Source organism: Pezoporus wallicus, unplaced genomic scaffold (genome assembly GCF_028554395.1).
Source record: "Pezoporus wallicus isolate ANWC-B61680 ecotype Strahan unplaced genomic scaffold, APGP_CSIRO_Pwel_v1 contig_7731, whole genome shotgun sequence".
NCBI classification, from domain to species: domain Eukaryota; kingdom Metazoa; phylum Chordata; class Aves; order Psittaciformes; family Psittacidae; genus Pezoporus; species Pezoporus wallicus.
Genome location: NW_026635361.1, coordinates 1,437,952 through 1,461,637, shown reverse-complemented (window position 1 = coordinate 1,461,637; position 23,686 = coordinate 1,437,952). Strand labels below are relative to the sequence as shown.

General features: G+C 50.7%; 1 protein-coding gene across 1 annotated transcript; it reads left to right on the top strand.

Moving 5' to 3' along the window:
* Nucleotides 1–1,716: 1,716 nt before the first annotated feature.
* EDC3 (enhancer of mRNA decapping 3) lies at nt 1,717–22,154 on the top strand. Its single transcript, XM_057421373.1, has 7 exons — nt 1,717–1,796; nt 4,174–4,355; nt 5,473–5,786; nt 11,924–12,259; nt 19,683–19,836; nt 20,645–20,862; nt 21,653–22,154. Exons 2-7 carry the CDS (start codon nt 4,192–4,194, stop codon nt 21,985–21,987), a joined length of 1,521 nt encoding a protein of 506 aa, XP_057277356.1. The 5' UTR covers nt 1,717–1,796; nt 4,174–4,191; the 3' UTR covers nt 21,988–22,154.
* The last annotated feature ends 1,532 nt before the right edge of the window (nt 22,155–23,686 follow it).

The following is a 23,686-nucleotide window of genomic DNA, read 5'->3' as shown; positions in this document are numbered from 1 at the left end:
GTCTGGGCACACCTGAAGGGCATCTCTCCAGGGTTTCCAGCTTGCTGGGGTAGGAAGCTCTTGCCCCACAGGTATGTTTCCTTGAGGCACAAATGCTTGGAGCTGGGGTCTAATATAAGGAATCGTGGCAAACTTGTGCTGAAAAGTGTGTCCCTCCCCAGATCCCTGCCCTGGGATGCTCTGTGGTGGGAGATGCTCTTGCCTCATCCAGGCAGCTATCAAAGTAAGAGCAGAAAGGTGACTATTTGACTCCATCTGTCACCTGGATGGGATGGACAACCACAGGGGTAGTTTGGATGAGGTGGCTGTGCCCTGGAAAGGCTGCTCTGGAGAAGAGGAGCCTTCCTCCCACCCTAACCTGCCTCACCTTCACAGGGCTGTTACTGACTGTGTTCCCAATGACTGTGTGTTCCATCAGCCTCTGTGCACAACAGCTCAGGAAGGGATTCCACACCCCGCCTGCTCCTTCCTCCCAGTAATGAGCAAAACAGGCTCAGGATTCCGGGGGGGGGGGGAAAGCTGGGGGTAGCGGAGCTGAGGAGAAAGCAGGAGGTGAATGTACCTGTGCCTTGGGTGGGGAGTCTGGGAGAGGGGATGGAGCGGTGATGGAGATGATGGAGGTGGTGGAGGCATGATGGAGGAGTGATGGAGGTATGTGACAGAGGTGGTGGAGGGGTGATGGAAGTGTGATGGAGTGGTGTGGAGGTGATGGGGTGATGGAGGTGATTGAGGTGATGGAGGTGACAGAGGGGTGATGGAGGTGTGGCGGAGGTGATGGAAATATGATGGGGAGGTGATGGAGGTGACAGTGATGGGGGTGTGACAGAGGCAATGAAGGTGTGATGGAAGTATGATGAAGGGGTGATGGAGGTGATGGAGAGGTGGCAGATGTGTGGCAGAGGTGAAGGGGGTGATGGAGGGTTGAGGAAGGTGTGACAGGCAATGGAGGTGTGGTGGAAGTGTGGTATGATGGAGGTGACAGAGGGGTGATGAAGGTGATGGACGTATGATGGAGGTGGGGTGGGGGTGACGGAGAGGTGATGGAAGTGATGGAGAGGTGATGGATGATGAAGGGATAATGGAGGGGTGATGAAAGGATGATGAAGTGGTGATGAAGGGGCAACGGAGGTGTGGGAGGGGTGATGGTGATGGAGGAGTGATGGAGGTGAGGGAGAGGTGATGGATGATGGAAGAGATGATGGAGGGGTGATGGAGGTGACAGGGGTGATGGAGGGGTGATGGAGGTGACAGGGGTGATGGAGGTGATGGGGTTGACGTGTGAATGAGGTGGTGGAGGTGTGAGGACACTGGCAGTGACACGGGGCAGATATGGCAGAGAGCGCGCGGCAGCAGTGACAGAGATGTGATGGAGGTGAGGGTGGGATGGGTGTGATGGACGAAGTGTGCCAGTGGCGATAGGTGACGGAGGGGTCACATCGGCGATGGGTGACGGAGGGGTCCCAGCGCCGATAGGTGACGGAGGGGTCACATCGGCGATGGGTGACAGAGGGGTCACAGCGGCTGTGCCCGCAGCGACGGGGATCAGGTCCCGGCTCCACCACCGGAGCCACCACCGCCGCAGCGACGGGTCCTCACTACGCATGCGCACACCGCACCCGGCGGCTCCCGCCACGCCGGGTGTTCGTGCGCATGCGCGCAGCTCCACTCCCACCCCTCCGCTCGTCTCTATGGTCGGCCGCCGGTGGCTGGAGCGCCGCGGGACCGGAAGTGACGGAAGCCCGGAGCGGTGGTGAGGGAGGAGGCCGCGCTGAGGCGGGAGCGGGCGGCGGCGCCAGGTGAGGCGGGGCCGGGACCGGGACCGGGACCCCCCGCTCCGCGCCCGGAGCCCGCCGGGGGCAGGCGGCACCCGCGGTGCGGCGCTGAGCACGCCCGGGCCCCCCGGGAGGCGCGGCCGCGGCGCCAGGCCCTGCGCGGGGCCGTGCTGGGAGCGGGTGGGGAGGCCTGCCCCTGGCCCGGGGCCGCGCGGGTTGGGGGGGGGGCCCTCATGCTGCCCCCAAGGGTGAGGGGATCTCCTTGTGCTTCTCCCCCCACGGAGGGGTGTCCCTTGTGCCCCCCCTCAGGGGCTCCCTGTGCTGTTCGCCCCGGGGACTGCGTTTCCCTGTGCTGGTGAGGCGGACTGGGCCGGGGGATGAGCCCTGCTGGGAGTGGGTGCGCTCTGCCTGCCCGTGTCCCGGCGGCAGAGCTGGGAGGTCTCTGTGGCTGCTTTCCTCGTAACTGAGCCAAGCCAGTTCGCTGTGAACTCATCTTTCAGCTGGGGGAGCATGTGTTGTGGCTCCTTGTCAAGCAGCAGTGCCCGCTGTGCACAGCTATTGAATGGTTTATATTGGAAGGGGCCGTAAAGCTCGTCCAGTCCCAACCCCCTGCCACGGGCAGGGACACCTTCCACTAGAGCAGCTTGCTCCAAGCCCCTGTGTCCAACCTGGCCTTGAACAGGGATGGGAGAAGGTGCTGAGTTATTGCTTACAAACTCTGTGTATTAAAGAGCTGTCTGCATGGCTGAGTAAGCCTTGACTTTCTTTTACAAGTGGCAGTGATGTCAGGCGTATCAGTAATACCCGCCCAAAGGGATGTTGGGGAGAAGATCTCTGTGAGTTGTATGGCAAAACCTGTAATATGTGACAGACTATTAGACAGGAGGTTTGACTTTCCAGGTGTGTGTAACCACACAGATGTGCTGCTGTTCTCATGTGTGATGTTGTAAATAATTCACTGCATGTGTTGCTCAGTCCCTCTTCTAAGTGACTTCTGCACAAAGCAGTAGAAGTCTCCCTCGAGATGAGGAGGTTCCCTTGGTTTAGTTCGTGTTTGAATGCAAACATAGATCACCTTTTGCCTGGTAGAAGGAGACTCTTGTTTTTGAATAGTACCCTTGGAAGGTGGTGATGTGTGCAGAGCCCTTCCTCTCATTTCCAGAAGGAGATACAAAAAGTGGGAAAGGGAGTGAAGTTTTAGGTGTACTGTAGATACTTGGTGATATGTTTTCTGCCTTTTGAAACTGCCTTTTATCAGTCTCACCTTGGCATCCAGGCGTTGTTATCATGGCTTAATATGGATCCAGAAAAGCAGGAAAGAGAGGAGGCTGGTGCTGACGGATTTCCACCTTAGTGACCAAATTTAGCTTCCTTTTGAAGCATCCCCTGTTTTCAGTCCCCTGGAAGCGGGGGGAAGTGAGGAGTTTTCCTGTTAACATGCATCCTAGTTATTTCCAGGGTTATTTTTCACTTCTTTTTCCAAGAAGCTCAGGATAGGAAGGGCTTGAAGAGAATTAAAACAGCGCTCAGAAACAGGGTTTATATATTGCTGTTAATCTCTTCTTGGATTATTTCCTGGGCTCTTTGTGCTCCTTACAGTAAATATCTGTTGATTACAGCATGAAAGGCAAATATATCCAGTGGTCATTTCCCTTTAGGAACTTGTCAGCTCTCTTTTGCTGCTGTGCCACTGATGAGCCTGTCATCTTCTCGGGCCTGTGTCTGGAGGAAGAGATCTCAGCTCAAAAGATGTGCTTAGCCTGCTTCAAAGTGTGTTGACACAAGTTCAGTCAAGCATCAGGGCTGAGGGAATTGCGTGGGACTGAACAAAGTGGGTTTTCTTCCCCTTGTTCTGGTGGAGCTCAGTGCTAGGAAGAAATGCAGCTTCCTGATTGCAGCAGGAATACTGATATTCCTGGCTCTGGAGAGCGGGAAGGCTTTTACCCTGGACTCCAGCACTGGGTTTTCCTCCCCTCCTTCTGTATCTGCTCCCTTAAAGGTGTTGGTTTTCATTTGTATGTTCAGAGCTGAATCTTCTCCCTGCTGATTATTCACAAAAGCTCTTCTGCCCCAGTGTTCCTGTGCCAAAACTCTACAAACTCCCTGAAATTCCAGGGATAATGGCCACAGACAGAATTAAATACCAAATATTTCTGTTGGGAGCTTGAAAATGATTTATTTCATGAAGCAAACAGTGATCTGTGTCACAATGCTATAGCAAAGCCCCATCCAGGGATTTACACACTCGCTGGGATGTTATTTCCACCCCACAAAGAAGGGAGAAGCTGACAAAGCCGGAGCCTGGGTGGGTGCCAGGCTTTGGGCCGGGGAATACAGTTGATGCTGATTCAGGTTGTCACTTTCTGCATCTTGTTACAGCCAGGCCTGTGTCTCTTTACAGTGGTTGTGTGCCAGAAAGATGGCTACGGACTGGCTTGGGAGCATTGTGTCTATTAACTGTGGAGAAAGCTTGGGAGTCTACCAAGGACGAGTGTCTGCTGTGGATCAGGTCAGCCAGACCATCTCCCTGACACGGCCCTTCCACAATGGGGTCAAGTGCCTCGTGCCAGAAGTCACCTTCAGGTTAGTGGCTGTCTTTTCCCCTCCTACCTTTTCCCACGTTGGTGGTGGTTGGCATGGTTTTGGGGTTGGTTTTCCTCAGAAACAAGCTCTTTGCTTTAATCTCCCTATTGCTGCTGAGCATTGTTATTGCCCCTAGGCAGTGAAGTGCAGTTATCAAATCCAACTCCATCCCTTCTGCTCTTGCAATGTGCTTTGCGCTGCAGAGACAGGAGGGAGTTTCGAACCAAGAAGCTGAATTGATGCTGCAGTGGTGTTACTCTCAGGAGCTCTTTGCCACCAGCTCCTGGTAACACTGTGTGTAAAAAGAAGACTTAAGAGTCACTCATCACTGCCATTTTCCTGTTACCTGGCATCTTCTAACAACTAAGACGCCGAGTCATTGACTTGTAAATAAGATTGATTCCCTGATACTCTTAATCTTTCTTTCTCCCTGGATTTTAAAGAGACTGGGGTAAGATGATGATGACTATATTCTTCTAGGAGATATGTGGAAGTCAGTAACAAGCTCTTATTATATCCCAGTTGAACAAATACTTAAGTTTTGAGTAGAAGCCCCTAACTTCTAATGTATTTCTTGCCATCAGGGCAAATGGAATTCTTTGTAACTGCTGCTTTGTTTGGTTTTGGCTTGTACCCAGTGCTCCTTTGGTTTTCTTTATCCCTTTTCTGAGGAAACGGGAAGCACAGTCCTTGTCTGAGCATGAATTGCCCTCATCTGAGGGTAGATTACTGGAGAAAGGGATTAAATGTAATAGTAGCCTCAAGGCTGAGATGAATTAAGTGTCTGGAAACTGGTAAACCAGTGCAGATCTCTGCAAAGGTCAGTTGCTTCCATTTTCTGCTTGAATGCTGCCTGTTCCAGCTTGGAATAGAGCCTTTCACACAAAACCCAGGTGCAGTGTAGAATTACTCATTGATGTTTTGAGGACTCAGGCCATTTCAGTTTGATGTCTGTGGAAATATCCTGTGTGATTGGGTGTTAAAGTCCATTTTTCCTCATTTCTATTGATCAGACAAACCACACTCTACAATGCAACACATTTTTCTTTAGGGGTTTCTTGCAGAGGTACCTCAAATGCTAAATTCCTCATGTCTGCTTTTCTTTCCCTGTTTTTAGGGCAGGTGACATTACTGAGCTGAAAATCCTGGAGATCCCAGGGCCAGGGGACAGCAGACAATGTGGGGATCTGCCCCAGACAGAGATGGGCATCCCTGGTGTTGGGTGCCAAGTGGGTCCCAGTCAGAATGGCACTGGGAAAGCGTTAAAGAAACCCATGTCCAGCAGTGCCCCACAGAACATCCCGAAGAGAACAGACACCAAGAACCAGGATATTATCATCTCTCCACAGCAGCAGTGCTCCAAGAGCTACATGGATCGGCATGTGGAAACGCTCACTCAGTCCAAAGGCTTCCGCCGTAGACACAATTCCTGTGAGTATCCATGTTATTCCACAACTTTCCTTTTCACCACTGAGTTATGGCTGCAGTATCTTCTCTTCTTCCTCAAGAATATTTCAAATGGGTCTGGAAACTTTCGCCTTTATACTTGTCTTACCTCCTGAAGGTCTGGAGAAGAGGAAGTTAAATAGTGAGGAGAAAGACTTCATAGAATTCCAGACTGGCTTGTTGAAGGGACCTTAAAGCTAATCCAGTTCCAACCTCTGCCATGGGCAGGGACACCTTCCACTACAGCAGGTTGCTGCAAGCCCCTGTGACCAACCTGGCCCTGAACACTGCCAGGGATGGGGCAGCCACAGCTTCTCTGGGCACCCTGTGCCAGCGCCTCAGCACCCTCCCAGGGAAGAGCTTCTGCCTAAGAGCTCATCTCAGTCTCCCCTCTGGCAGGTTAAAGCCATTCCCCTTGGCCTGTCCCTACAGGCCTTTGTCCCAAGCCCCTCTCCAGGTTTCCTGCAGCCCCTTCAGGCACTGGAGCTGCTCTCAGGTCTCCCCTTCAGGAGCCTTCTCTTGTCCAGGCTGCCCCAGCCCAGCTCTCTCAGCCTGGTTCCAGAGCAGAGCTGCTCCAGCCCTCGCAGCATCTTCGTGGCCTCCTCTGCAGTCGCTCCAACAGCTCCACGTCCCTCCTGTGCTGCTGCCTCAGAGCTGGGTCAGGACTGCGGGGGGGGGTCTCCCCAGAGCACAGCAGAGGGGCAGGATTCCCTCCCTTCACAAGCTGTGCCTCCCAAGTATTACAAGTATAGGTCTTCCAAACGTTTGGCACTTGCCTTTGCATCATCCTACAATCCTCACAGTTATAATCCCATTCATGATCTGGAGTATGCAAAGTGTTTTCTCTGCCTCAGCATTTCTGAGAGAAGTGTGGTTGATGCCTATTTATGTAAAAAGCAAATAGTTCTTTAACACTTTAGAATATTAAAGGGAATATTCAAGTTTAATTAGTGGAGATATTCCCTATATGGATTATTCTACTCTGTTGGCATCCAGTGTTAGAAAATGGAGAGCTGAATAACGCTGGGTAGAATGATTTCCTCATTCTTGCTGCTTGAAGATTGCCCATTTGTCAGCCTCCAGTTTTCCTCTAAAAGGAACTGGAAGCATAGAGCAAGCTTTTCTATTTAAAGCCTACCTCTTGCAACATCACCCTACAAGTAACTACTGGTGTTATTTGCTGTGTTGTTAAAAACGCACATTAACAGCTCTAATGAGGCTGGTGTAAAGATACAATCAGCACATCTCCTAAGTCAAGCATCCCTCATCTTTATTCTGTTCATTAACTCTTCAAACTCTTCTTTTTGTGCCAAAATTGGCTATGTTCTCTTTTTCTTCCTCAAAGTCCCCTTAGGCTATGTGCCTTTCCAGGGCTTCCTCATGCAATTATTTAACCATCAGTGGATATCCAGCCTATTTCCATTACTTCATTGCTGAAGCATCCTTATGTATCCAGCATATTCCCATGACTTCATCTTTCCCCCCGCCTTGGTTTTGTGTTTAGCAAAGAAACAAAACCCAGGTGGGAAAGGCCAGTTAAACAGGGAGCTCAAGGGCTATATTTTGTGGAGGAATCCCAAGGAACTTCTGAAAGTTTTCCTCTAACTTTATTGCTGTGATTGCCAAAGGGGGTTGATGGGAAGAGGAAGGACAGAGTGATGTGAGGAGGAGGCATACACGCCCTGATGACCAACCATCATCAAGCCTCTTTGGTTTTGAGTGTTTTACTTCTGCCTAGGCCTAAACACTGCCTGGTGCTTGCTGTAGGAAGAGACCTGTGGTTCCCTTAAGGTTAATGGCTTGGGGTTTTTAAGTCCCTAGCTCCTCTTAAGTTCCATTTAGTTGTTTGAGTACGTTCCTTTGGTTAGTTTTAGAAAAACTTGTTTCATCTTCAGCCTTCACTCCCTAAATAGCACAAATAACTTCTGCTTTGCTTTATTCTGGCTGGCTGGAGCATGTAGGAGGAGGGTTAATAACCTCACTTCATGCTGTTTGTCAGTGTCTGGTGGATAGCTTGGATTCATTTAGGGTAAATGAGGTAGAGAAGTAAACTCTTACCCTCAAAGTGTGTGTATTTGGAGAGTGGGGCATATGATGTGTGAATCTCAGGAGGGGGATAGAAGAGATCCTGGGTCTGTGGTGATGTTGGGTGCAGGCATTTGGGGAAGAACAGGCTGAGGTGTCACCTAGAACTGAAGTCATGCCGGCTTTAGTACAGCTGGAAGTTGCCCTCTTGATGCCCTTTAGCGTGCTAAGTCAGGCCCAAAGTTCCCCCTTTGGAGTCCTTGTGTGACTGGAATCAATAAATATCAAGGCAGGATTCCCAGCAATGGCTTCTGTGGCGTGCTGGCACTGGGCTCACTCATGCCAGGGCTGGCAGCAAAAGCTCCCACAGGGATCTCTCAGGAAGGCAGCCAGCTTGCTAGAGACTTCATGTTTGCTTGTGTGCTGTACATGAAAGCTTGCTTTTCCCAAGGAACAAAAAAAGCCTGGGAAGTATTGTTTCCCTTTTGAGGGAGGTGCTTTGCTGCGCGGCATCGAGCTGCCAACTTGACGTGGAGCCATGTGCTGTTCCTTAACAAGCTTCACACAGGGTGCTGGAAGTTGCCATCCCAAATGAGCTGGGCTGGAAGGGCTGGCTTTGTGCAGCTGCTTGGATGGGGCCGTGAAAGCAAGGCCTAGTTGAATGGGGCTTGGAGCAACCTGGTCTAGTGGGAGGTCTCCCTGCCCATGGCAGGAGTTTGGAACTGAATGAGCCTTAAGGTTCTTTACAACACAGATTTTTCTATGATAGAACTCATTCTGTGAGGGACCTGGGGGGGTTAGTCTGGAGAAGAAAGGCTCAGGGGGGACCTTATCACTCTCTACAATTGCCTGGCAGGAGGATGGAGCCAGAAGGGGTCTGGGCTCTGCTCCCAAGGAACAAGGGATGGGACAAGAGGAAATGGGCTCAAGCTGCACCAGGGCAGGTTTAGATGGAGCTGAGGAACAATTCCTGCCCCAGAGGGTGCTCAGGCATTGGAACAGGCTGCCCAGGGCAGGGCTGCAGTCACCGTCCCTGCAAGTGTTCACACAGCGTGGAGACGAGGCCCTCGGTGCCATGGGTTAGTGGTGGCCTTGGCAGTGATGGGGAATGGTGGGACTGGAGGAGCTTAAAGGGCTTTTCCAAACCTGGTTGATTCCATGATTCTGTGACTAGCAGCATTCAGGGAATGGCTTGGTCTGATTTGTCACACTGGTGCCCTGAAAGACAGTGAACACTTTTCCTGTTGGCCTTAATCTCAGATTCTTCTCTCTGAGCTTTCTCTCCACCTCCCTTGGTCCTTCTTTCAGGCTTTTCTCCTCTGCCCTGAGCAGAATCAGCCAGCAGTCATCTTGCCTGTCTAGAGGGTGATGCTTTATGAGGAACACCACCTAACTTTGCTGCTTGGCCTGTGCCATGTCCTGTGCACCCTGTGTGAGGAGGTGAAAAGAGAGGGCTGGTTGCATGGCTCAGCAGTACTGTGAGCTGGCATCCATGGCTCTGGATTAGGGAGCTGCCCACCACAGCAGCTTGTTTTGATAAGGTATGGCCTTGGCTCCCCTTTGTTGTGTCTGCAGGGGAGTCCAGGGAGCTTTCCAGCCATTGTTTTCCCAGCTTTTCTAGCACAGCTTTGTGTTCCAGCAGTGTATACACACTGCTTACATCAGCTGCTTCTGTGCCCTGCATCCACTGCCCAGCGGGGCAGCTCACCCCATGTTTTGCTTTTCAGGTCAGCTGAGGAGCTGTTTGTGGAAGAGCCTGGCAATGGGTGTAAAAACTCTTGTTGGGTAACTGAAACAGAGTTGTCCTAATACTTGACATTGAACAAGGCTTGTTTTGCTTTTGTGTTCAGTGTAAGCTTTAGCTTGTTCATCTGAACTCATGCTGATTGCTTTGACTTGGAGTTTGTGAATGTTTGGGGAACCCAGCCTGTTGTGTTGTCTGGGTTTTCATCTCTGGGGCTGCTGACTGAGTCCAGAGGAGGCAATGGAGATGCTGCAAGGGCTGGAGCAGCTCTGCTCTGGAGCCAGGCTGAGAGAGCTGGGCTGGGGCAGCCTGGAGAAGAGAAGGCTCTGGGGAACTGGAATAATGGGAGCCTGAAGCTGCAGCAGCTTTTTGAGAGGGGGGTGTTTTGGGATGTTCAGGTCTATTTAATTTAGCTCCTGGACTTGAGACAGCTTCCACAGAAGGAGCTGCTGAGCAGTTCTAGGAGCCTCCTTGCTGCAGAGAAAGCTTTCAGGTTAGTCACCTAAACAGTTCTCTGGAAACCCATGTGACACACCAAAATACAAGGAAAGATAAATGGGGGAAAATTCTTGCTGAGACAATGCATTCCTAACTGGGAATAAACCCAAGTATACATCCTTAGCAAGTCATCCTTCAGCATTGTCTGAGTTAGATGTGGTGGGAGGTGGACTCAGTATCAAGCTGTAAACCAGGTTTGTCAGAGCTTACAAAGTGTTTGGTAAGTGTCAGGTATTAACTGGATTTTCTAGTGCTTTGTATGAAGTCTCCAGGAAACTGTGAAGGGAGTTCTGGAGTTGACAGCAGCAGTTTGTGTCATTAACCTACTGAATACCTTTGCTGTAGAGAGCAGAGTTCTGCTGTTAACTTGGCCAAAATGGGCATGTTGGTCTTAAATATTCCTGTCCTGATCTGGAAATGAATGAGCACTTGTGTAGAATCAGTTGACAAGGAGGGAGGCCCTTTGCTTTCTAGGGGAAGTGCTGCTCCTGCCAGTGGAGTGGAGGATTTCACACCTTGGAAGCATGGGAAATGAGAGCTCAAGTTTGTTAGGCTCCACCAGTCAACCCAAGGTTATAAATAAGCCTTTTCTTGGATTTCTCGAGACCAGACTAGTCTTGTCTGCACTTACAAAGCCTACAAATAACTTTGTGGGAAGCTGTGAAGGTTGTGCCCATTGCAGATCTTTTGGGATGTTTTCAGAGTATCCATCCAAATTCCACCTGTCTTCTCCCACTGGTTGTGATAATGTGTAAAGGCAAAAATAGGTTGATATTGCATTTGTGGGGAGGTAGAGAAAGAGCACGCATCATTAGGGTAACTTGATGGCAGTTTGTTTCCAATGGATGCTGTCAGTAAACTCATTTGTATAAGTTACTCTCCATAGTGATCATCTTAAACTACAGGAACTATTTTAGTAGAGGGAGCAGCTTTGGTGTGATAACTCTTAACTCCATCCGTTGGACCCTGTAGGTGATGCCTGAAATTGCTGGAATTGGCCTGAAATATTTCCTAGGTGTTGCAAATATAACAAGGGGTGTACAAACAGATTAATATTAGGGTTGAGTTTGAGTTAGGAGCTGAGTTTGTGGGTGAGCTGAATAAGGTAAGAAATAAGCAAGTAAAGGGGTGTGTTGACCTCCTCATTGCACATGGTTTTGTATCAGTCCTTGATAAGGAGACCTTCATCAGTCTCACTCCAGAGAAATCAGGCTTTCAGGATGACTTGTGGCTGGAGAGAAGTGTATTTAAACATGCAGGGGGATGAAGAAGGAGGAGAATGAAATAGGGATGAGGTCAGGAATGTGTACCTAGTGATAGTAAGTGTGAGCAGAAAGAAACACTTGATATTCAGGGGGTTAAATTCTCCCTTAAAGATCATTAATAGGTGGCCAAGAAAGGAAACACCTATGTTAGATTCTGAAATTTAGGGAAATTCCAGAGAAGCTTTTGGGTCACATGCCTGTGTGAGCATGAGCTCAGTATAGCAGGAAAGCTATAGCAGGAGCACGGCTAGCTTCTTATCATTGATGGGACACACCACCTTGAATGAAATCCAGTAGGGAGAAATGCTCACTTTGCTCCTGTGGCCAAGCATGTTTTTCTAACCTTGCTGGTGGAGAGTCCCTGAAAATCTCTTTCCTGATGCTCTTGTTCTGTTTTCTGTCCATGGATCTTAGCATGAGGAATGCCAAAGATGGGCTCTACAGCAAGTACCCATTGAGTCTGGGGGCTGCAAGCCCAAGCACCAAGAGAGCTCCCCTCTCTTACCAGATGTGTTGGGGAAAACATGTATGAACAAAAGTGGCTTTTCCCATTTCTGCCATGTTTCCAACTTGCTTTTCTTTTCCTTTAGGGTCATCCAGCAGCCGTCACCCGAACCAAGTGACGCCGAAGAAGAGCGGCCTGAAAAACGGGCAGATGAAGAGCAAAGATGACGAGTGCTTTGGGGATGACATTGATGAGATCCCAGACACTGATTTTGATTTTGAAGGCAACCTGGCCCTTTTTGACAAGGCAGCTGTGTTTGAAGAGATTGAAACGTATGAGAGGAGGAGCGGCACCCGGTCCCGGGGGACCCCCAACGAGAAACCAGCTCGCTACCGGCACGATGAGAACATCTTGGAGTCAGAGCCCATAGTCTACAGAAGGATTGTTGTACCCCAGAATGCTAACAAAGAGTTCTGCACGGGTATGCCATGTCCCTTCCTGATCAGCATGGAAACTCTCCTGCTTTGCTGGGCTGGATTGTTTTCTCCAAGGGTTGTCTGTCAGCTTAATGTGATACAAGCAAGGGCGTCCCTTTACGTAAGGTTGGATCTGTGCCTTCTGTCTGCATACAACCTTTATTTGCAATATTGCCTAGGTAAAAAAATACTCAGGGCACAAGGTAAGCAGTTTTCCAGGGAGGAATAAAGCTGATGGCTGGATAACAAGACAGAGGGTTTTGAATCCTTGCTTGGATTCCTAGTATGATGAACCTGAGTGGATGTGATCGCTGGCTCGTGAGAGGTTGGGATGGGCTCAGGGTTATGGTATGTGATAGCACATGGTGATTTGTGCTTTCTTGCTAAAAGGCAGGAGGTTTCATGTGCTTCTGATGCTCCTTGGGTGGTAGTTACATGTTTCCCCATGGCTTTGTGGAAGTTTAAAATGTTGGTGTAGAAAGCAATGGTTCTGGCTCTTCTCATCCCTAACTCCAAACATTCATTGTACAAAAGGTGTTTTAGGTGGGGTCTCCCCCCACTTACTGTCCACTGCTGCTGTGTGAAAGAGATTTTACTGTAAGCATTCTATTTATATGAGTTCACATGCTGCACAGCACATGTGCTTTATGCTACATTCAGGTACAAACTCCCTGTAACTTCAGTCTAGTTGTGCTCTTCTGCCTGCTTTTTAGCACTTGCAAAATGTAGGAGTGAAGGAACTTGGGCATTCCAGGGGCATTTCTTTTCTGTATAAGAATAAAGTCGGCTTTTGTAGAGAGACATAAGCAGTGCATATCCTGGTGGCCTGGCCACTGAGCTGAGGTGTGATCAGGTCCTTGATCTCTCATTCTTGCTCTGCCCAGAAGCTCCAGCTGGGGTGTGAAGCACTTCAGGGAAGGAAGCTGGTTCATTTGTAAGGATTTGTTGCTTTTCAGTGTGAAAAACCAAGTCTTTTAATGGCTCCCCTCTACAGTGATATCATAGTTTTCCCTTTGTCATCCATCTTCCTATTGATCTCCCAAATGAGATGATAACATACTGGGTCATAGCAGAACTTGTCCAGCTCAGTATTATGTTTCCAAGGATACTTAAGGAAGAGTGAAATAACAGAGCAACCACACAATGATACATCCCTGAGTGCTTTGTCTTTCACAGTTTGAAGCCTTCCTGAAGCAGAAGAGGTAGTTCAGTATTAATAGCTTTTGATGAGGCTTTTTTTTGTCTTCTGCTTGTTTTAACCTATTGCTTTATAAAGCTCTGCAAGCTTTCAGTCTCTTGACAGTATCCTGTGGCAAGCAGCTCACCAGTTGCCTGTGTGTTGTGTGAATAAGCTCCTCTTTGTTTTTGTGGATAAATACTCATTTAGCATTATTCTTTTTCATTTACTCCTTGTAAACTCATCTTCCAGCTGGTTCATCTGGTAGGAGACAAGGCTTCTGTGTGCAGCTAGTCTGAAACTAAAGCTAACCTACTGTTAGCTGCCAGTTTGAGAAGTAAGGCTGATGCTGTATGCTAGCAGTACAGCTCCTGGCCATGCAGCAAGCATCAGTGAGTAAATTCAGAGCATGAAAATGAAAGCATGTTGCTAAACTCCATCTTTATGATGGAAGCTCTCAGCTCCCTGTTTGCAGTGTGCTGGAGGGAGCAGCTCAGTGAAAGAGTTGCTGTTGGCTTGTTTTGGTCTTGGCAAGCTTGCCCTGGAGGGTGATACATGACTCCCCTCCATAGCTGCAGGGTCTGGCAAGCCTCATTAGCTACTGTTGGGTGATTAGTGTCCCCTATGGAATTCTGGATTCCTTTGGAAGAAAAGCTGTCCTGTCACCCAATGGGCAGGGTATTGACAGCTCCAGCTCCCTGCCGCCTGTGCTGAGCAGGGCACGTTCACAGGCCTGGGAATGATGGTCGCAGTGTCCCAGTGCTGTGTCCCTGCCAGTGGTTTTCCCCCAGAGGGTGATTTCCTTTGTGTCCACTGAGGAAGTTTACTTTTGCTTAGGAAATGCTAAGGGCAAGCTAGGAAAAGCTCATGTCAGCACTTGTAACCTGCCTGCTGCTGGCAGAAAGACATCCAGTGTGCTTGGAGGAATGATGGACTGTCCCTTGGAAAAATCAGTCCTGGTTTCTTTGTTTAGCAGCTGGAAGGAGGATGCTGAGCTACAGGCAGCTTGCTTCTGAGTGGCTCAAAGAAGAGCAGCTGCTCAAATGAAAGCCCCAAAAGCCATCGTTCTGGATGTATCTATGGCAGGAATTCTCTCTCTGCTTCTGAATTCTCCCTGGAGAGTTTTCTGTGGACTCCTAAGGGGAGCTTTACTTGCAAAAAGCACTTTCTAGTTATAGGAGAAATAAGTACTTGGTAAATTCTTTACCCTAGGGCAGTCCTAAAGATGATTGTCTTGAGAGCTCTGGCTGATACAGTGATTATTCTGTCTGCTGTGATAGCACAAAGTGATGCTGGGGATTGACAGCAAGTTGATATCCAGCTCTTGTCACTGTGGCAGAGGAAGGAGTCTGACTCCTTGCATGCTCTTTTATGCCATGGAGCTAGGGAATAACCAGGATTATGCAGCAGTAAATCCAGCAGTTTGCTGGTGCCAGTTCTCCAGAAGATTATCTGCAGGGCTTCCAGTCTGTGCTGCTACTGCTGCCTGAGAGAAGTCAAGTTGTGTTGGCTCTAGCAAAGCTTCGTAAACACTTCATTCCATTGGGATGCTTTTCTGGGAGTTGATTTTTCTGGAGCCAGGCTGTCAAATAGGCATTGGTGGCAAGCAGGGAGTGAGGAGGGGGATCTGTTCCAAACAAAAGTGAAAACCTGAAGCTAATAGAGCTTACCAGGTCTTTGATCATGACTGAGTCCATCCCTATGGCTTTGCACATGAATTTCCCTCATATATATGTAGTTTATCTTTAAATGTGTGTCTAGCTGTGTTCTTTCTGCTGGTCAGCAGCAGTGGAATGACCTGTGATTGAGCAGCGCCATGGTTTGGGATCGGGTCTTTTGGCAAGAACTGCAAAGCTGAAGTCCTGCAGGTGTATTGGAGCTCGGGGTTTGCAGTCGGATGGAGTATCTCAGGTCATCATTGATGACTCTGGAGAATATCATCTCGAGCATACCAGGCTGTCCACATGGTTCCTTTTAGCAGTTGAGCTCTTCTTTCCTCTTACCTGTGTTTAGTTGCTGCTAGCACGTTCCATACACATACCATGGGTTCCAGTTCATGACAGCAGCTCTGCTCTGGAGCCAGGCTGAGAGAGCTGGGCTGGGTCAGCCTGGACAAGAGAAGGCTCCTGAAGGGGAGACCTGAGAGCAGCTCCAGTGCCTGAAGGGGCTGCAGGAAACCTGGAGAGGGGCTTGGGACAAGGGCCTATAGGGACAGGCCAAGGGGAATGGCTTGAACCTGCCAGAGGGGAGACTGAGATGAGCTCTTAGGCAGAAGCTCTTCCCTGTGAGGGTGCTGAGGCGCTGGCACAGGGCGCCCAGAGAAGCTGTGGCTGCCCCATCCCTGGCAGTGTTCAAGGCCAGGTTGGACACAGGGGCTTGGAGCAAGCTGCTCTAGTGGAAGGTGTCCCTGCCCATGGCAGGGTTAGGACTGGATGAGCTTTAAGGTCCCTTCCAACCCAAACTGTTCTGTGATTACACTGGCTTAAAAATCTGCCTTGCCTGAACTATGGGCATCAGATGCGTGCTTAGGAGTGGATCAATGTGGCATCCAGAGCTTATGTGCCAGGGTCATGCTGCAAAACTAAAGCTGAGCCTGTTCTGTGAGGGTGATGCTGTCAGTATGGCTTGGGTTTGTGTGTGCCATGTCCTTGACTGTCTTTTCTACTCTGTGTAGCTTTTAGCTCTTCAGTCCATGGATGACTGCCTCACAGCGATTGTGTGTATTGAATGTGTGAAGTGTTTCTGGGACCTTTGAGTAGAGTGCAAATGAAGTTCACTTGATCCAACCGCAAGAGAAAACAAAGTGGTCATGGAGCAGAGTCTCTTTGTCCCTCAGACAGCTTTTAGCTCAGCTGGAGTGAATTGTGCACTGGTTCAGGGAGAGGCTGACACTAGAAGGTCAGCCAGAACTCCCGCAGGATTTGTCTTCATTAAAAATAATGATGATTAAACTGCATTAAAACCCCTAGCCCTTCAGTGGCGAAAATCACTCACGTCTGGGGGACAAGGAGCTGTGTTTTGCTGAGGCTGCAGGCAGGTGGCTCCAGCTTTACCACCAGCAAAAGACAGCAAGTAGTGTGCCCAAACTGGACTAGAGTTAAACCCAAGTCACGTAGCTGCAGCTTGTGAGCTGTGTGGCCTGGGAACCTGGAGTTTGCTTATTGCTAAAGGAAAGAGTTTGTAGTGTTACACATGGCTTTTGGGAGATCCCAAGCCTGGTTCCATGTCATTCATACCTGCAGCTCGCCTGGTTTTATCTCTGGGCTGAAATAGTCCAGAGAAAACCTGGGGCTTATGCTTGAGCTACTCTAGCAGCACCCCTTGCTTTTCACCCTGCAGCTTCAAGTACTGGAGGCATCTGGACTTGATTTGGGCTTGTTTGGGGGGAAAACCCCCTGAATTGCTTAACCCGTGGCAAGTTAACTCAATCCTTCTGCTGGCACAGGGTGTTTTCATCCAAGCAGTGTGTGTGTGTGTGTGTGTGTGTGTGTGTGTAACATCACATAGAGAAGCTTGAGGAGACAACTCCTTCCCGGTGCCCAGGGCAGTGTGCCTCAAGCAGAGGCTCCTTGGTGTTTTCTCAGCCTTCAGCAGTGCTCTGCATGTCACAAAGCTCTTTAGTCTCTAGCTGCCCTTTTTCTTTTCCAGGCAGCTGTAAAATACATTTATTTAATATCCAAAGGCCTGAGCTAATTTCTTTGATTACCTTCATTACTGAACAATAAAGCTGCAGTGTCCAACCCAAACAGAATTAAGGTTGGCAGGCGTTCAGGTTTGCTGCAGCACTGTTATTGTTTGTGGCTTTACACGTCGCCTCCTTGCTTGCTTTCTGCCAGAGTTTATTTAACTCCCTCGGCCTGGTTTTGATAAGCCAGTTGGACTGGTTGGACCTTGCGTGAGTGCGAAGAAGGGAAGTTCTCTTGGCATCTAAGCCTGCTCCTGAGAGGGAGCAATTAGGACAAAGTAGCACTGGCATGCTAAATGCAAGTTCATCTCCTGGCTTCCAGTTAACCCCCTTTGTATTAACCCACTGGGCACTGAGCTGCATCTAGCTGGTGGTAAATGTGGGTTTCCTAAAGCTCATGGTCTGGAGAAGGTGTCTGAGATAAGGGTGAAGGTGGTCACAGAGAAGGTGTTGGCAGTGTTTGTACTAAACTGGGTAGAGGCAGAGTATAGATCAGCTGTTTCTCATCTGGTCCTGTGGTTCAGAAGGAGCAGAAGCACAGTTTGGGAGCCTCCCTGCTTCAGGTGAGCAGAGGATGCTTCCCCCCAAACTAGGTGGAGAGATCCTGACCTCAGGTCACTCATTCCAAGTCCTTCTTTGAGCTTGACAAACAAGACCTGATGGAGTAGCCAAAAGGTGGATGGGCAGAGGCAGAGCGGAGCCTTGCGTGACTGCGGAGCTGAGGAGGGGTGTGAGCACAGGGCAGGTACGTGACTCCTGGGCTGGCTTTAGGATTATTAGTGGCTGATGACTCCGAATGTTCAACGGCTGCTATCAAGAGGCTGAGATGACTTTGAGAATGTGCCCGCTTGCATGTGTGCTGCGGGTAACGAAAGACAATCGGAGGTAGCTTAATGGGAGGTTAGCATGCAAGGTCAGGTGTTTGAACATGTTTGGGCCCTCTGTATCTGCAAAGCACCAGCTGCTGAGTTCACAAGTGAAGGCCAGAAGGGTCCAGCAGGATCTGCTCCCCAGCATTTTACTGTTTCCTTGCGGGAGCGCTCCCAGTTGGCCCTGCACACCTCAAGATGTACCAAACCTGCTGTTTCCGCTGCAGCTCCACTTAGTGGTTTGTGACTGGGGCGCCCTGGGGAAATAGAGCAGTACAAATCATTCCTCACGATTCACATACGTGCTGCTGGTCTCATTTGAATGTGGTGCATGCTTGTCACAACTGGTTCTCATTACGGGTTTTTGCCTGCACAAGGGCCCACGAGCAACTGCTGAGTTTCCTCTGTGAGCGGATGTGTACTCTGCAGCTGCTCCCCTTTGAGCTCGTCTTGCTGCGGAGCCACATCTTCTTCCCACGGCCCTTTCCCATGGGTGCTGGAGGTCTGGGCCCTGTCATGATGAGCACCCAGGAGGCTGCTGTCACCCTGAGCTCAGGGGTGGGAGTGTGAGGGTGAAGAGGGCCTGGGCTGGAGCAGGTGTCAGGCTGAGTCCTGGACCTTTGTGGCCCATTGTGCCCAGCTCCGTGCCCAGAGTAGGAGCTAAGAGGAAAGTTACAGAGCACTTGCTCTGCTTGTTTAGCTGGGAGCAGTGCTTAGGAATGATGGGAACAGAAGGAGCTGAGAGCTCTTCTGGCTGGCAGCTGTGCCCCAGCTATGTGGCTGTCCCGTGGGGGGAGGGAATTAAGCTATGCAGGTCCCTAGCTGGGAAACAGTTAAGGACATCCTGGAGGAAGTTTCAAGGGAATAGTAGCTCCAGGGAGACCTTAGAGCAGCTCCAGTGCCTAAAGGGGCTATAGGAAACCTGGAGAGGGGCTTTGCAAAAGGGGACAGGCCAAGGGGGATGGCTTTGACCTGCCAGAGGGGTGACTGAGATGAGCTCTGAGGCAGAAGCTCTTCCCTGTGAGGGTGCTGAGGTGCTGGCACAGCGTGCCCAGGGATGCTACTGCAGGGTTCACATGTGTGAAGTCAGACTCTGCTTGGAGAAGGGAAGCACAAGGAGTCTTCCAGAACAGTTACTCAGGTCTGTGTGTCTCTTACCTGCTGAGGTAGACGAGGCTGTGATGGTGGGTTAGGGGCTGGAGGTTTAAGGCTGGTCACTCCCGATGGCAGGAAACATAACACATCCGAGCTATTTTTGATGGAAACCCGGTTCACAGCTTCTCTTCTGACTTTGACAGGGATTAGGAATGCTGATTTGTGTTTGAGCATGGGTGTGGGTTAAAGCACCAGTGGCCTGGAGACCAGTAAGAAAACCTTTTATCTTCAATCTGGAGGTCTAAAAGGCCTTCCCAGCCCATGTGTTGCTAAAACTGCCTGCTGAATCTTTGTGGAAGTGTAGTACTTCAAGGCCAGCAGCTGTGTTGACCTGTCTCCACTCAGAGTAAGCTGGGTCTGCTGCACTAGTTTGGATTCATGGAATGATCTTCAAGCCCCCTGGGTTCCTGGGTTAAGGAGATGCTTGGTAGCAGCTAATAGCCCTTTCCAAGTACTGTTATAAAACCTTCCCAGTGAGCAGCGTTCTGGAGAGGTCTGTGATTATGCCTGTTCCTTTCTCCCTCCTCTTTCTCTGATCCCAGACTCCGGGTTGGTGGTTCCAAGCGTGTCCTACGAGCTCCACAAGAAGCTGCTCTCAGTGGCTGAGAAGCACGGGCTGACCCTGGAGCGGAGGCTGGAGATGACGGGGGTGTGCGCCAGCCAGATGGCCCTCAGCCTCCTCGGGGGACCCAACAGGTAAAAGCTGCTCCCTTTCGCTCTGCCCCCTCTAAGCAGAGCTCAGTTTATCTTGTTCTGCTCGGTGGAGCTGAACCTTTGAGGTCAGTGGCGTGTGGGTGCCTGTGCTGCTCGTTGGATGCTCATCAGTGGTCCTGCAGCTGGAGGAAGCTGTCACCTCTGGAAGGAAAACCTCATCCCGCTGCCCTGCAGACTGTGTTGTGGCTCGTGTGTCAGCCTCTTCCCAAATAATCATGCAAACAAGCGTGGTGCTCAGGCTCCTGAAGTGGGAGGAAGATTACAGCAGGTTTCCATGGCACGCTGCTGCTTTTCCCCTCTGTAGAAAGGGCTTGTTTGAACAGACATCCGCCCACCTTGGATGAATGACTTAATAAAGGCTTCTTTTTGGCTCCTGGGTCCCAGAAAGAGAGATGTCTCTGGAGTCAAAGAGCTGAGATTGTTTTCTCTCCACTTACTGGCCTTAAATCTCCATCTGTTTACTTGGCAGTACTTTACCAGGACCTGACCGTTTGATTCTGAGCAGTAAGTGATAGCATACCAGGCAGCACTGACCTTGTCAGCTGAAACTCCTCCTGTCAGCCACCCTCGATGGCTTGAGGCCATTTCAATAAATCAGCTGTAATTTGCAGTTGCTGAGGCTTAGGGGTAGAGCAGAGCAGCTCCAGGAGCAGCTCTGTGAAAGGATGTGGCTTCTTCCTTCAGAATCAGCGGAAGATGTGCAGAGCACCTCTCGGTTTGCTTCTCCTCTCCTGCAGGGAGAAGGGGAGTGCTGCCTGGGGTTGCTAACAGCCTCTTTTGTCTGTCGTAGGCTGAACCCGAAGAACGTGCACCAGCGGCCCACGGTAGCTCTGCTGTGTGGCCCCCACGTGAAGGGGGCACAAGGCATCAGCTGCGGCCGGCACCTCTCCAACCACGACGTCCACGTCATCCTTTTCCTCCCCAACTTCGTCAAGATGCTGGAATCCGTCACCAACGAGTTGAACCTCTTCAGCAAGACACAAGGCCAGCAAGTGTCCAGCGTCAAAGGTAGGTGGCTGAGGAGCAGATCCGCTCCTGCCTCCCTGACACTTGCGCTGCTCAGTCCCCTGGCACCATCTAGTGGCACTGCCATGAGCTGGTGGCTGCTGGGAGGCTGGCAGGACAGTAGGGAGGTTCAACAGTGGAGCTGTTGTGCTGCTACAGATGTTTCCTGTATGAACAAGCTGCTGTGGGGATCAGAGCAGAGCAGCCCTTCTCTTATGATAAGGGCCTTCCTTGTTCAGCCTATCGAAACTGCAAGTCAATGAGCATCCAACTGCAGCTTCAAACCAAGCAGCAGCTTTGCTGAGCAAGTCCCAACAGCTGGCAATTCACATCTCTCAGTGTGCCAGAAAACAAGCTGCTGCTTCACCTTCTGTGAGACAACTGGCTTCTGTTTGATATTTCACCAGTGTTATTTCAAACCTGGTTCATTTAATCTTCTGGGGAGAAGCAAACCTGGGCATTAGGGCAGTGTTGGACTGTGCTGTGCTGGCTGAGCTACTTCCCTGGTAGCTTATAAAAGGACTTGGTCAGGTAGGGGGAATGCAGCAGAGGTGATACAGAGCGGGTCAGTGCTCCCCAGTGGAGCTCAGCAGGGCAGGCAGCAGTGCAGCACGTGAGCTGCCTTTCTGTAGTTGGTGCCTTCCAGAAAAACAGCCTGTTTTACAGCTTGTGGAGTAGAAAATGGGCCTTTTCTAATGGAGACAGCAGTCCCTGCTTCCCTGGGCTGCCTGGCCCGAGCCCAGGTTCAGGGTTTCAGGTCGATCCTCGGCGCTCACCAGTCTTTGTGTTTCAGATCTCCCCGACAGCCCCGTTGACCTGGTGATCAACTGCCTGGATTGTCACGAAAATGCCTTTCTGAGAGATCAGCCTTGGTACAAGGCAGTGGTGGACTGGGCCAACCAGAACCGGGCCCCCGTCCTCAGCATAGACCCCCCCATCAGCGAAATGGAGCAGGGCATCGACGCCAAGTGGTCGCTGGCCCTGGGGCTGCCGCTGCCGCTGGGCGAGAGGGCCGGGCGCGTGTACCTCTGTGACATTGGCATTCCCCAGAAGGTCTTTCAGGAGGTGGGCATCAACTACCACTCCCCCTTCGGCTGCAAGTTCGTCATCCCCCTGCATTCCACTTAGAGGCAGCTGCGGGGCTCCGAAGGGAGAGAAGAGGAGGAGGTGTGTCAAGAAGCTGTGCAGCGGATCCTGACTGGTAAAACTCGTGTGACGCCTTAAGGATGAGAAGTTCTGGAGAGGTTCTTTTTTTTTTTCGGTCCTTCCAGAAGAAATATTGTGTATTTAACAAAAAAAAACAAACAAAAAACAAACCCAACCAAACAAAGAGAGCCATTGTACAATGCAACAAAACCGAAGGAGGCGAATGTTCCTGCAGAGCTGGTCTCAATTCTCTTGTGCCATTGTATGAAGGAGCCTGCAGGAGGATGGTGTCTGTCCCTGGCCAAGTGACCACTGCTGACCAGGCCTGGCTGGAGGGTGTTTATTGAGGGGTCGCACATGGAGGTGCTACAAGTGATGGGTGGGTTGTTGGCTGGAGCTGTGGTTCTGTCCTTGTGGGCAGGTAGAGCCAGCAGGAGCATCCTGGTGGGAACAGCACCCCTGGTGGTGTAGGAAATACCTCCTGTCGCGGTCAGACAGGAGGGAGGGTTTGTTTTCATTCCGTTGTTCTTTTGGATCCTCCCTTACCCTGTTTTATGTTCCTGAAGGTGGTTGTAGGTCCCGCTCCCTCCTGGACCCTCTGGCCCTTCAAGGAGAACATTCCCTCTGTGGAAAGCTTGTGTCAAGAGCCAGAAGCTCTGGGGTCACACCTGCTCTGGGAACACCCAGGCCTCAGCTGGGCTTTAGTTGCTTCTGTATTCGGTTGGCTTTTTGTCTGTTCACTCTGGTTAAGCCCAGGCTGTGGGAGCGAGGTGGGCTGTGGAAAAGAACTTTTCCAGGATAGTTATGGGGGGTGTGGGGTGTGTGTGTGTTCATTTTGCTTTTCCTTCCTGGCACAGGGAGTGAATCAGGGAAAGGGCAGTGAAGCAGGGCAGTGTCACTCGGGCTGTGGTGCATTGCTCTATGGTGTAGGTGATAGTTGGGCCAGTTCCCCCGTGATTCCAGCATCCCTCTTACACTCAGTGTGGTTTGGGAAGTGGGTCATGGATCAGTTCATTCCCTTTGGGCTCAGCCTGGGTATGGATGTGCCTGTGCCCTCTCCTCGCACAGAGGTGCTCAGCTCCCTCCTCACTGCAGTGCTTGAAGCTCTGCTGCTTACCTGTCCCCAGAGCTCCTGCAGGTGCCTGAGCCTTGCCCAGAGCCTGTTCTGGGATCTGGGAGAGCTCCAGGTGGTGCCTGCTCCTTAGGGGAGCTGGCACTGGAACTGCTCTGGCGCTGTGCTCTGCTGAGCAGTGGAGTCTCTCTTAGCAAAGCTATTGACCTGCTCCTGTAAATCCTCCCCCTTGGAACACACCAGGCACTTGTCTTTGCCTTTCATCTGCCTAGAACACAGGCCAAGAGCATCAAAGGAGGGAAGAGCCTTCAAGCACTTGAGTGATTAACACTGCCTGCAAGTGTGGCATGATGGGGAAGAGCCAGCTGGAAGCAGAGGAGCGCTGGGCTCGCCCCACAGCTCCTGAGGCCTCTTCCCCTGCCAAGCCCCATCTACCCCAGCAGGATGAAGGGCTCTGCCCCTCTCCCCCTGGCTGGCTGACACCTCGGTGCTCTGCCCTCCACCATGGAAAGGGCAAAGCAGCAGGCAGAACTGGAGCAGCATGCCACAGGCTTGTGGCTCTCACTTGGGTAGCAGAGCAGTTGGGTATTTAAGTACAAATGCGAGGCT